Source organism: Astyanax mexicanus, chromosome 15 (assembly GCF_023375975.1).
Source record: "Astyanax mexicanus isolate ESR-SI-001 chromosome 15, AstMex3_surface, whole genome shotgun sequence".
In the NCBI taxonomy this organism is placed as follows: domain Eukaryota; kingdom Metazoa; phylum Chordata; class Actinopteri; order Characiformes; family Acestrorhamphidae; genus Astyanax; species Astyanax mexicanus.
In genome coordinates, this window is record NC_064422.1 from 9,003,206 (window position 1) to 9,017,431 (window position 14,226).

Genomic DNA, 14,226 nt, shown 5'->3' on the forward strand with positions numbered 1-14,226 from the left:
GTTTTTGATCAGAGTTTGTTTTACAGAATGAAATGTCTGAAGGAGTGCTCATCCAAGATTGGTGATTCCATACTTTTTGCCAGGGGTTGTATAAGATAAGTAAGTTAAAATTAAGATACTTATAACTCATAATTATGAGAGATAGTAAGTCATTATTATGAGTTGTGAGTTATGAGTTAGTAATAAGGGTCCAGAGGAAATGGAAATGGGCTTCTATAGGTTCCACTCACAAGTCAAAAGAAAAAACCTTTGGGGAGCGGAAGGGGAGAGGTGCATGCTTGTGCTGGAGGGGGGTTCATTTTACTAGCTGAACTACAGGCATAAAGAGGCCTAATTAGCTGCTTATATATGTAGCAAAGAACAAAGCGTACATTTATCTCCTCTGAGAGAGTTAAAATGTCAGTAGAACATGCTCTTTCTGTTCCAGAACAAAATATATACTTTTTTTTATAATAATCTATCAGTTTTAAACTTTAACAAAACTATTTTGCCAAGTTTGTCATCAAGAGTAAATTATGTTATAAAAAATATTACATTAAGTAGCGTTTAGCTTCACACTTACAGGGGTTGGACAATGAAACTGAAACACCTGGTTTTAGACCGCTATAATTTATTGTCCCAACAGACAGTTCTGCTGGAAACAGGAGAGTTGAGGTGCACATTGAATTCTGCCGTGATTTGAGCAGCCGTGGTTTTGTGTTTTTTGGATACAATCCGGGTTATCACCCGAACATCCCTTTCAGACAGCTTCCTCTTACAGCGTCCACAGTTAATCCTGTTGGATGTGGTTGGTCCTTCTTGGTGGTATGCTGACATTACCCTGGATACCGTGGCTCTTGATGCATCACAAAGACTTGCTGTCTTGGTCACAGATGCTCCAGCAAGACGTGCACCAACAATTTTGTCCTCTTTTGAACTCTGGTATGTCACCCATAATGTTATTACCCTGCTAATTGAACCTTCACACTCTGACAGCTCTTACTGGTGCAATGTGCAATTAATGAAGATTGGCCATCAGGCTGCTCCAATTTAGCCATGAAAACTCTCATAGTAAAATGACAGGTGTTTCAGTTTCATTGTCCAAACCCTGTATGTCTCTTGTTACATGTGTAAGAACCGCAATTCTACTGAAAATTGGAAAACTGTTTTTCCATTCCTAAATGCTCCACCACTGAAACTGGTCAGAATGTGGCTTCTTCATCCGGGTAGGATAGTGTGAGCTACAGCTGGGCTGTAGGAGTGAGGAGTGTTCAGACAGCAGCAGTGTCTGGATTCAGCTCAGAGCCGCTCTGGAGACTTTAACGCCTGTGAACCGCTGGCCGTAAACAGAGGGAGGGGAAGTTTCACCCAGGGTTAAACGGGGCTTGGGCGTGCGAAGGGTCCATATGTTTGGACTGAGGCTGGGTTGGGGGGTTCTGGGGGATGAAAGGAAGTTGTGGAAGAAGGAGGGGGTTGGGGGGCGGGTGGAGGCCTGGGGATGAAAGTAGGTTAGTGGTTTTTCAGTACAGATCCCACTGCCTAGTCAGTTAAACTGCAGTGTTGTCATTGGTTCCAGGCCGGGGTGGTTCTCACCGAGGCGGTGAGCTCGGCTCCCTGTCCCACGTCTCGGAGAGGGGGGTGCACATGGGTGGGCACTGCTTCTGTGCTTTAATTTTCACATAATCTCAAAATAAACAGTGAGCTATCACTTTAACATTCTTACTAGTAAATGCTCTATCTCTAAATCTTTACTGTAGAAAAAGAAACGTTTTAGTGAAAGTTTTAGTGAATTTGGCACAATGATAAACCTCGCTAATAGGTTTTACATAGACTAAGAAAGGCTGACTAGTTAACAGGTTTAAGACAGGCTAAGTCAAGCTAACTTGGACTAAGAAAGCTAACTCAGCCAATGAGGTTTAATACAGGCTAAGACAGGCTAACTGTACCTTTTTGGTTTAACTCAGATTTAGATAAGCTAACTCTAGCAAACAGGTTTCACTCATGCCAGGTAGACACTGTGCAATTTTAGCCCGATTTTAAGTCCGATCTGGTCGGATGTGGCTGAATTTTTTGATCAGGCCAAATTGAACTTAATCATGCATTGTTTGTCGTTTAGTGTGAAAGGAGAAGCGATGAGGGATTTCTGACACACCAGACATTTTAATCGTATGTCTCACAGTGTGAGCGGTCTTGCAAGCTGATTTATTAACATCACGACCTGTTTCCAAAAAAAAATCCCTGCAAATATACCCATTAAAAAAGCCGTTCTATTGTAGTGATAGTCTTTCTAATAGGGTTGTTTTTGGTTCTGGATATATGGAGAAAGAAGAAAAAGGGAAAGAAGTCCTCAAATGATATACGCAGCAGGTCATGAAATCCCTTCATATCTAAATCGCAGGTATTGTTCATACACAACAAACAATTCAAACCTGCAGTGTGAGCTCTCAATAGACACCCATTAAAAAAATATCACAGTGTCCTCCTGGCTTTAGACTAAGACAAGGCTGCATAGCTAACAGGTTTAAGACAGGCTAACCCAAGCTAACTTTAGAAAGGCTACCTCTAGCTAACTCAGACCAAGAAAAGTTAAATCTGGCCAACTCAACTGAGATATCTCAGTTATCTGGTAGCTGAGAGATAAGGATGAAGAGAAGCAGGGATATCTGATGATTTAGTGCATTATCCGCCATCACTTACCCACAGTCAGTGGCCCATGTCCTTACAACTAAATTTAAAAGTAACAGCAAATGCAATGAGATGCTACCAATGCAATGTAATACATGTTTTGGGAGGTCTTAACTCTATCTAACAGGTTTAATTAAGACAGACTACCTCTAGTTAATAAGTTTTGTTTAGAATCAAAGCAGCTAATCGTAGTTAAAGCAGCACGATGTAGCATTTATCCTTAAAATAACACCCTTAAAATGTTTGTGATGCCCCACTGACTACAGTATATTAGAGAAAATAGTGTAACCTGACATTGCTGGGGAAGGCCCACTGCTAACTGCACTATTGAACTTTGGTGAAGCTTGCAGGGTATGGGTTGCCACAGCTGTGCAACACAAATAGCTGTACAGAACAAAAGCCCTTGTGTAAAATTCTATAATAGTACTCATCTATTGCCTTAGTCAACATATTTCTTTTACTTCCAGTGATGTTTCTGGGTTCTGTATCTCTCCCCTTAGTGAACTTTAAGCTCAGCGACAGTTCTGGACGTTTCCACCGTCAGTTTTTCTAAACGTTTTATGAAGCAACCTAAATGGCCTCATTAAAGTTTAGCAGTGATGACATGTTTACAGCATCCAAATACTCTCTGGGCGGCTGCCTGTTGACTAGGTTTAAGGTAATTGCACAGGTTTCTGTGTTGGGTGCTGGTCTCAGTGCTGATGTTCAGCAGAACACCGTTATGAACACATGGTTGAGAGCAGTTAGTGGGCTGTGAGTCAGAGCAGGACCTTCGCTGAGATCCTGTAGAGGCTCGTCATTGCGACTCATGCTGTGATCCAGCCATTACAGCGCTAGGGAAGGGAAGGGCTGGATTAGTGCACTGCTGACTCTGCACAAAGCCCACAGCCAGGCACTCTCAGTTCCTCTGCGTTATGTCCCGCAGCTTCTCCAGGAGCAGGACCACTGGAAGGTGATTTCCAGCTCCGGAAGAACTGCTGTGGGCTTTTGAATCATCTCACCAGGTCTTACTCACTTCAGAGGAGTAACAGGCCTTGTGATTGTGGGCACAATTGCACAATATGAATATTCCCAATTGCTGTTTTGCTCAAGGGACGTACTAGCAAAGTGGAAATACCTAAACTTGGCTGCACTGTGGTAAAAAAATCATGTGATTAGCGGTTTGATTAAACAATCCCATGCCACAGTGTTGTCACTGCTAATTACAACCAGTGTAGAATCAGTTTACCCAATCAGTGAACAATACTAGGCTATCAGTGTTAGCACAACCCACAATTCAATGCCACTTATCGTTTATTTACCCTTTCAGACCTAAATTATCTCCAGTGATGGAGTTAAGTGTAAGAATGCTGTTTTCTGTCTGTAATGCATTGAAAAAAAGACTAATTATCTAGTATAAAATCTATATAGCAAATAAATCCATTTTACTAAAATATTTAGTACAGTATTTAATCGTTATTTCCATTGCATTGGAAGACTGTGTGAAATATCGTATACAATTTCATATTGACCTTTTTATTTTTAAAAAAGAAAATATAATCAAAAAGTGTCCTAAATCAGTAAAAACAATAGCTGTTACTTTGTCTCAATGGCTGTAATACTACTGTTTTTCCAAGTTACTGTTTCAGTGGTTTAGAAACTTGTTCATTGGCTGGTTCATGGTGTATTCTAATGGACAACAGCTCTCCAATGGTGTTAAGTGCAAAAAACGCTAAATTTAGCCAAGCTGCAGGAGAGCTTGTGTACACAGATTCTTGTTAATTTTTTAAGCAATAAATGATAAGTGAGATTGACAGACAAACCAAGTCTCCCTGAAGCTGCGGGAGTCTCCCGCATTTCGGTAGTGGCTCCCTGATGCCCGCGAGTCACATATAATCTCCCGGAATTCAGAACGAGTGCCCCAAGAGCGCACTGCACACAAACACAGCTGACAGACTTTTTTTCTCTAATCGCGTGTGGGAAGGAGAGAGAGAAAACAGAGAGGGTTCTGATTGGCCTGTTCTCTGCAAAGAGTCTGTGAGACAGCCAATCAGTTTTTAATGTGGGCGGGCAGTGTTTTCCCCCCCTCCCGGACGGGATTTGTTCAGTGAGTGAGAGAAAGCAGATCATGGCGGAGGCAATATTAATAACTATTGTAATATGATATGAAATGTGTTTGATGTTGTGCAATTTGTTGTGATATTGTAACTTTCAATTAAAAAAAAAAAAAAAGGAAAGCAGAGGCAGGGCCTTCCAAAAAGAAAAAAGATAAAACTCATGTCACCTCTGAATACTCTAAATTTAATTTAAAAAAAAAGTAAAATTAATGAATATAGAAGTAAAGTTTCGTTATCCTTTGGTGTGTGTGCAAGGTTTTTTTTGTTTTGTTTTGTTTTTTTTTTGGGGGGGGGGGGTTAGCCTAGCATCTCCCTTTGTCATCTAAAGAAGCTTAAGACATGGCCTCGGGAATGTTTGTTATGATCATAAATGATAGAAAGGAATGGCAGTCTTGTGTATAAATTATATTGGGGCACTAGCAACCACCCTGCAAACATGTGTTGGATATCTAAGCAAACACCTAACAGCATCTCAGCAGCCACCAAGATTATCCTATAAATCACCTAAAAGCACACTGGCAACAGCTTCACCACCAGCTTCTTTTCAGCATAGCAGCTACATGGAACATGGTAGAGTGCGGGATTTGGGATTTTAATCTTATTGTTATTTCTATTATCTTTATTGTTGTTCTTCTACAAGCTCAAGTTTCACTGATGATATGAGATGACGTTTTTCACTCTGGTCACCAAATGGTTTGCTTGGTATCTTCAGATCTCTTTGAATAGGCTATGTCTATTCTGGCAGCGGAGGTGTTGGGTGAACAGCATCCTGAGGGGTTTCCCAGGGAAGTCAGTGAGCTCAGAGGAACAATTGGTCTGATATTTAAAGAACCATAGACACCAAATGGCCCTGGTATCTACTGTTTATATTTAAAAGTATTGTAGTAAAGACACTTCTTGTTTTTTTGTTCTCCTGGTGTTTAGCTGTAAAACAGCAACCTAGAATGTCTTACTGTTTTTGTACCTTAAGGGAAGTTTTTTACCCTGCACTGTGAGGCCTGGATATGCAAAATTAAATAATTTGAGGCAATTTGTAGTTTTATGTAATGTTTACTGAAAACCTGAGTTAATTACTGTATTGTGCCTAAATTGTAAGTTAATTAAATTTTTTTTATGATTAGACTACTAAAATCGATTTGTATTTAGTCTTCTTTTTGATTAGAAAGATTTGAAATGCTCATAGAAAAATCCATGTTAGCAGCTCAGAAAATGATGCTTGCTCTTATAACCTACAACACAGATCTTAATATACAATCTACAATTTTACCAAAGGACGCCCGGGGGATCACTACACACTGACGCTGACTATCAAAAACGGGCCAAAAGAGCCAGTGTGCAAATATATGGTGCCAATAGAAAAGAAGCAGACAATGGCAACACACTAAACAACTAATAGTTATTATAAGTCAGTTCAACTCAAAGATCTCCCATTGATTGTATAGGTGGCCACAAACTCAAAATCTCCAATTTTATGTAAAACAGACTTGATTTATTTGAGTTCAAACTAATTGTGGGATCTTATCAACAAAATTATCACAAATACAAAAATGTATTCCAGTTTATTATGAGTTAAAGCTAATTAAATGATGCTTAAATCAGTCCATAGATTCAATTTTAAGACATTCAAACATGAAGCCACTGAGAAAATAGTGTAGAGTGTGAAGAATGTGCAGATCTGTCTTTTAGTTTAACACTTTTTGTGCACTGAATAATAATGCATGTGTTTATGTTTAGTTTTAATCTAGTCTTCAATATTAAATTTACAATGTAAAAAATCATAAAAAAAAGAAAACACATTACATGAGAAACAGTGTCTCTGCAGACTGTTGCTTTAACTTTCTTTAAGTTCCATTGAAAATCCACTTTTGTGCCTTTTCTGGTGCAAGTTTTGCATCTTTTTTGTTATGATATTCAGAAATATAACCCAGTTATAATTCTCTGAGGGTCTCTTCATAGGGGGTCTTGTTCTGCTCTGGTAGATCAGATCACAATGATGATGACAGTGTGACTCTGACACATCCTCAGAACAGCTGCAGATGATCTGCACACTTTTCCAATTATCTGAAACTCTATACCGTCATTCAGTCAGATTATGACATCATTCATTCATTCCTTGATTTTTCTTTTTCTTAATTTTCTGTAAATGAAAAACATGCAGATGTTGGGTCTCGATCATTGCTTCAGCTGAAATCGGAGCCTCTGGGAGGCGGGTGCAGGTCGTTAAAGTGAGATCAAAGTCGATGTGCTGCAGAACGTTTCATCGAGGATCTCGCATGAAAACAGCCACTTCCTCCTGGAGCTCTGTTTGTACAGGTGAGGAAAGTGCAAGCGAGGCACCGAACGCCGCGTCCGATGGTACCTCAGAAGAACCCACCGGGCCAAGGTAAACACTCTGCATTGTGATGCTCGGCAGCTTGGAGTCGAGAGCCGCGGCGAGGCCTCGGCCTGACCCTGGACGGCCGTGGCAGCGGTTGCCCCTGTGTGGCGTCTGCTCCGGCTCCGAGTTACGTTGGGTTCTTGCCTCGTCTTTTGTTGACTTTGCTGAAAATGAAGAAAAAACACATCCATCCTGGTTTTCATCCCCTGAGTCATCGCCGTCGTCTTTCAAGATGAAACAAATTCATTAGCAAAGCTTTTCTGAGAACACAAACATGCTTTCACATGACCTCCGTAATATAAACAGTGTCTGACTCGAGTGTTGACGTCTCCTTAAAGGAATAGCTCATCAAAACTCCCCCAGTTCCCCTGTATTTACCCTAAACCGAGCTGAGCAGTGTCTGACTTCTCTGGAACTACAGCTACACTAAAACTGTGAAAACATTACATTTATACATTAGAAAGGGCAGTTTCCTGTTTGAACCACATAGAATTTTGAATAGAGATTGTCCTTGGAAAGGAAAATATAGACTAGGACTAGGCTTAATCACTGTGCAGGAAGATGAGCCTAAATTATATCTAATAGAATCCATATTTTTCAGACGGTGTGCCTTATAATCCAGTGCTTCTTATGTATTAACCCTTGTGTGGTGTTCGGGTCTGTGGGACCCGTTTTCATTTTTCATCAAATGATACTAAAAAAATATTTTTTCTAACTCAAACTCATTGGCATTGGCTCATTTTTTTGTGAAAAACATATATCAAAACACATTTTCAATAAACACACTGTACACCCCCCCCCCCACACACACACATACACATTTATATTACATACAGTATGTTTGGCCAAGGGCTAATAAGCATTGCTTCATTTGTAAATTTCAAACTAAACACATTTTCTACTCATATCTTGAGTTTAATTCATTTTCTTTTACATTTTATTAAAAAACTAATAAAAAAAAGAGTAGCACTTTTTGAATGAAATGTAACATAAGAAAGGTAAAGGACAAATATTAACCATGTAAGCTGTTTATATCGCTTGCAATTTAGGTGAAGCAAGCATGTGTAAAGCATTTTAATGTAAAATTGCTTAATTTTGCTGAATTAAATACAAGTAACAAAGTAAACCAGTAACAAAAAATATGAACACCACACAAGGGTTAATTCTACCAGTCAGGTATTAACCCTCCAGTTATGTTCATTGATAAGGAAAAGCATTGATGTTTCCTGAGTCAGTTTTACTCGATGCATGTTTAACTATCCAAATAAGTCTAAAACTAAATAAAATCTTAACAAGCAGTGAGAATATTTCCTTTCTAACTCCATTACTAATTATTCTATCAATATTTAGTGCAATGGTGTTTCTTAACTCTAACAGCTAATGGATCAATTAGGATAAAATACATGTTCAGACTTTGAGCAGAAGAAGTTTCATACTGAAAAAAATACTTTTGACTATTTTTCTTAGATATTGAAACTTTAAAAACAGGTCAATTTGACCCGGAACATAACAGGCGGAATAAGGAGCAGTGAAGTTACTCCGCTGAAGTACAGCATTATAAAAGTGAGTTTTTTAGTGAAGTTTCTCCAGCATTAAGGCTGGGTGCAGCAGCATTAGCATTAGCCGCTAACAGCAGCGCTAGTTCTTTTGCCGTTCAGAGTGGAGTACATTGGACTGTAGTCTTTGTGTTTGGCGTGTTAAAATAAGCTGTGCGGGACGAACATCTAGCTGATAGTTCCCTGGGTTACCAGAACACTCAGGGTTTATCAGTCTAGCGCTATCAGGCGGCATTTATGTAACACTAATGCTGCTGCACCCAGCCTTAGTACTGGAGATCTAAGCATATTGTAATTAAACGAAAGCGCTTTACTCACTCTTATAAACAGTTTTCAGGAGAGAAATCTGTGTTGATTAACATCCAGCACTTGTTTGACTTTGAAACTTTGAAGCCTTTTGTCCTTAGTTTGGTTTGTTTTCACACAGGGAAAACCCAAAGTTCAACAAACCACATTCTCGAGAATGTTTTCTCTGTGTATTGGTAAGGTCTGTTTGGGGCAGTTAAAAAAAAGTAAATACAGGAAGAAGGTTCTGTGCCCTGAACTAGCGCATATTGTATCTGTACAGTTTGTTTGTAGCAATTAATTAGTAGTTTAAGTAATTATCTAAGCAATATATCTGGTGTGTTAAACTGCTCCTAAACAGCAGTTTTAGTTGAGTTGGGTTGGTCCTAAAAGGAAACTCATTACAGGTGAAAATGAACCAGAGTTACCTGTACTAAAAGGAGCAAGTGTGAAATGACGCTAACGTAACAGAGAGTCAGGCATGCCAAGCTACTATATCTAACAAGAAAATAAAACAACCCACCAATTATTATGGGGCTACAATCAAATACATGCCTAAACCCTCACACACTCTCATAATAACTGTGTGGTGGAGTCAGTAATCTCTGATAGACTTGAGTATGTGGTTTCTGAACACTGTATGAATCACTGTTACATTACATTACATTACATTTGGCAGACGCTTTTGTCCAAAGCGACTTACAATATTGAAGTGCAAATAATAGAAGAGGTTAAGTACAAAAATAATAGAAGTTAAAAATAAAGCATCTATAGATAGGGCCTTAAGGAGGTCAGAGGGAAATAATGGGATAGAGGAGTAGAGAAGAGGAAGAAGGAGATGATGTTAGAAGTAGTTAGTGTGTTAGAGGTGTTAGGAGAGTAAGTGTTCTTTGAAGAGCTCTGTCTTCAAGAGTTTATTAAAGATAGCGAGAGATTCTCCTGATCTGGTAGTGGAAGGTAGTTTGTTCCACCATTGGGGAACTCTGTATGAGAACAGTCTGGATTGCTTTGTGTGAATGTTTGGCAAAGCGAGGCGACGTTCATTGGAGGAGCGCAGTGGCCGGGAGGTAGCGTAAGCCTTCAGGAGCGAGTGCAGGTAGGAAGGAGCCTGTACTGTCATCACCTTGTAGGCGATTGTAAGCACTTTGAATTTGATGCGAGCAGCAACCGGTAGCCAGTGGAGCTCAATGAGCAGCGGAGTGACATGTGCCCGTTTTGGTTGGTTGAAGACCAAACGTGCTGCTGCATTCTGAATCATCTGTAGTGGTTTTATTACACAGGCCGGGAGGCCAGTTAGTACGGCATTGCAGTAGTCGAGGCGTGAGATTACCACAGCTTGTACCAGGAGTTGGGTGGCCTGTTGCGTCAGAAACGGTCAAATTTTTCCGATGTTGTAAAGCGCAAAGAGGCAGGATCGAGCAACTGAGGCCACATGGTGCGTGAAGAGAAGCTGGTCATCAACCATGGCACCCAGGTTCCTAGCAACCTTTGTCGGTGAGAGAGAGAGAGAGTCGATGGTTATGGCAAAGTTGTGTTGAATAGAAGGTTTTGCTGGGATGACCAGAAGTTCAGTCTTTGAGAGGTTTAGTTGGAGGTGATGTTCCTTCATCCATGCGGATATGTCTGAGAGACACTGTGATATTCGTGCAGAGATTGAGTGATCATCTGGTGAGAACGACAGGTATAGCTGAGTGTCGTCAGCAAAGCAGTGGTAGGAAAAACCATGTGAGCGGAATCTTAACTGTGGGCTGAGGTATGCTAACACAGCCCAAAAACAGCAGCCGCAGCTATTTTAAAGCCTGAATGTTGTAGTGTTGTGTGTGTATTTAAATAAAAGCTAACTTAAGAATGATTACCAAGTAGCAAAGGTGTCAAAAGGTGTATTAAAGTTCATTACTCTGTAGGTAGAAGTATAGATACTAGGGTTTAAAATACTCCTGTAGAAGTTGAAGTATCAACTCAAGCTTTTTACTCTTAAAGCAAAAGTGTAAAAGTACAGGTTTCAGAATTACTTAAAGTATAAAAGTAAAAGTAAGGAGAAAATGCCATTATGGACAAGGCCATAGTGACTATAATGTTATATTAAAATGTTAATGTTGATTCAGCTGCATATATGCCCATTGAAAATGAATGTATTTTAGTAGAATGTAAATATATTAAAGTTAAAGTTTAGTTGGACTGGAGTTTGTCTGGAGTTCTCTTGAGTCTCTGCATGGATCATCTTCATACTAGACTACATTCGTCTGCTTTGTTCTTTTTGGGATGGGGGGGGGGGGGGGGCAGGATGAGTGCAGGTGTGATGGATCACAGTATAAACCAATAGGGAGTCGGAATGGTATATGTTTATACTTCTCTACATCCAATCACAATCAGATTCGCTCTATCTGGATGGAGAGATTTATCTGGATAGGGGTTTTATTAAACGATGAGTAGCCGGAATGAAAATGAGCTGAAGTGAAATAGAAGTAACAGGTAGAAAGGAGTGGAAAGTTCATATAATTGTGTGAAGATGAAAGAAGTAGAAGTAAAAAGTTGTCTAAAAATAAGAATTACTTCAGTAAAGTCTAGATAACAAACATTTCTACTTATTTTCTAATTTATGAAGCATATGCATTCAATGTTTGTCTTTGCTTATCAATAAAAACGTAAGTTTGGGTTGGTCTTAAAATGAGATTTTTGGTGAACTTGCCCTTCTGTTCCATTAGCTCTGTGTTGTAACTATGTCAGAAAAGAAGGCTGAGAGCTGTGGTTAACGTTATGTCTGACTCTCGAACTAAACACTGTTACATCAGCGGAGTGGAGAGCCGTTTTAGCTCCTTGCTCTTGTTTCTGGATCTGTTATAAACTTATCCAGACTGTGCCACCGCCGCAGATGTGAAGAGCATGTTAGATCACTTCCCGTTTGTCATCTAACGCTAATGAGTCACCGCTGAGACAGGAAACCGTCGGCCTTCATAAGGCTTTTAGTGCCTGTGCCTCGGGGTTACGGCGCTAAAGAGGGGCAACAGCACAGCACAGACTGACTAGACCATTCAGTAAAGCTGCGTTTAAGCTTAAAACTGCAGATTCAGAATTGTGGTGAAGGTACATTGGCTATAACAGGGAGAATGGTGTCTCTGGTTGTGTCCCAATTGCACACTACATACTATAATACTGTAATAATGTACACTACCTGACAAATGTTGGGACACAACTTCTCACCCAAGTCATCCAGACTATGAAGGAACACATAAGGAATCATATAGTAACTTAAAAGTGTTACACAAACCAAAATACTCAGTGAAGAATTTAGGTGTCTCTTATCTGGGGAACTGTTAAAGAAGAAATCTTGGACTTGGATTGGAAAATTGACTTACCTTATGGTGAATCATGATAATGAGTACTAACTTTTGTCAAATTGCCCACTTCTGTTTTGTCTTCAGCATTCTGAAATACAGAGCTTTTAGCCGATGCTCCCAATAGGCTTACAATGCTAGTGATCAGGGCATAGCGTCACACCTTAGCTTTCATCTGTCTCTGTGCTTTTTCTTTCTTTATACTTTCCATTCTATTTCTTTTCTAGTCTGTCTCTGTGCTTTTTTTTTGTCTGCTTGCCCTGTTTTGTCGGTGTGTCTTTGATATCGTGAGGGCGCAACAAATTGCACAGCTCGAAACGCACAAAACTATTTATCTTAATTAATTAATGTTTTGGGTGTAGTGTGAAATAAACTAATCAGTGTGCCAGTTGTCATTCCCTTTAAGAGGCAGGTGCACGTTCGTATCTTAACAACGCTGCACTTTTAGGCATTTCAGCAGAAAATACTGAACTGCACCTTACCTGGTACACCAGCAGCTCATTTAAGGAAACAGCAAAGTTGTTTTATTCTTTATTCTGTTTATTGTTGAGTTAAAAGCGGGGTTTGCGCTCTGCAACACACCCAAGTGTGTGTAACAAGCGCAGGTGTACGCACGCTGAGACCGCACAGTGGCCTGCATGGCTAAGACTGATTTCTGACTGTTGTCAGGGTTTTAATTAGTCAGTGGAGCTCCTGTGTTTTCCACCTCCAAAATACAAATACGCCAGAAATTTATCTAAACACACCTCACTTCCAGACCACCACACCCATCAGTGTAGATTTATTCCTAAACTCTGACTCTAACAAACTCCACATTTCATTGGTAGAACTCTGAGGTCCCTGACATTTAAAACAAGTAACTGAGAATTGTAAAAGTGCACAGGTAGTTTATTAAAAAGGACTTTCAAGATAATTTATGCATTTTGCTACAGTTTTTTACCCTTTTATTGTCATGCAGCTTGCCATCACAGGTTAGAGGCATGCATGACAGGAAATACAAGGTGATCACACTGAGAAATTCTGATATCTGTGTGATTTGATTAATATAATATGTAGTTAAAAGAATTTTAGAAAAGGCACAGTATTCTGATAATGACACATTACTAATTTGAGTTCTTGGTTATTGATTGATTTTGTAATTTGCCTGAAATCTCAGTGATATTAATGATCTTTCCCCTGTTCTCTCCTCAGGTCAGGAAGTGTGAAGCACCACTGGCATGAGATCTACTCTTTTGTTGAGAGTCTGGCAGAGAAGTTTATCAGGTACAAAATTATTCTTCCACTCACTGAATGAAGGGAACATTACATGTTATTGATTAGTTATGAACTATGAACACAGGTGTGTATGAGAACCTGAGTATAGTGGAGGGGGTTGTGAAGTGTTACTTTAACACTATATTTGTTGTGTTCCTCAGCCCGCTGTTACGGATGTCCTTCATTGTGTTCTCGTCCAGAGGAAACACCATAATGAAGCTGACTGAAGATAGGTATGGTGGGTACATGGGGTGTGATTTACTGAGTGTTTAGTTGAAACAGTGAGGGGGGAAAGTGTCTCAGGGTCACTTTGAGTTCAGCTCTGTCTGTCCTGTTCAGACTGTGAAAGTGTTATTTTATTTAGTATTCTGTTTAAAGTTGATGTAAAAGTTGGGTTTGTGCACTGCTGCATGTCCAAGTGTGTGTGTGTTACAAACACACCTGCATTGCTAAGATAACAATCTGGGTTTTTATCAGTCAGTGCTGCACCTATGTCTTCTGCTGCCAAGATAGCATTTACCTAAACACGCTTCACTTTCAGATCATCATGCCTGTCAGTGTAGATTTAGTCGTTAGCTCTGTTGCTATTTTATTAGTGCCAGTGCAAGGTATGAATTTGAAGGGTTTTGGCGGGGTGCAAGATAGCAATAAGCATCATG

The 14,226-nt window shown here is 39.8% G+C and overlaps 1 protein-coding gene across 1 annotated transcript in view; it reads left to right on the top strand.

Annotated features, from left to right (window-relative positions):
• antxr1c (ANTXR cell adhesion molecule 1c) overlaps positions 1-14,226 on the top strand; it is a 58,527-nt gene that overhangs the window by 12,286 nt on the left and 32,015 nt on the right. Inside the window, exons 2-3 of the mRNA XM_022669309.2 lie at positions 13,505-13,576; positions 13,729-13,800. Coding sequence (XP_022525030.1) covers positions 13,505-13,576; positions 13,729-13,800 — 144 coding nt within the window. The remainder of the gene's footprint in view (positions 1-13,504; positions 13,577-13,728; positions 13,801-14,226) is intronic.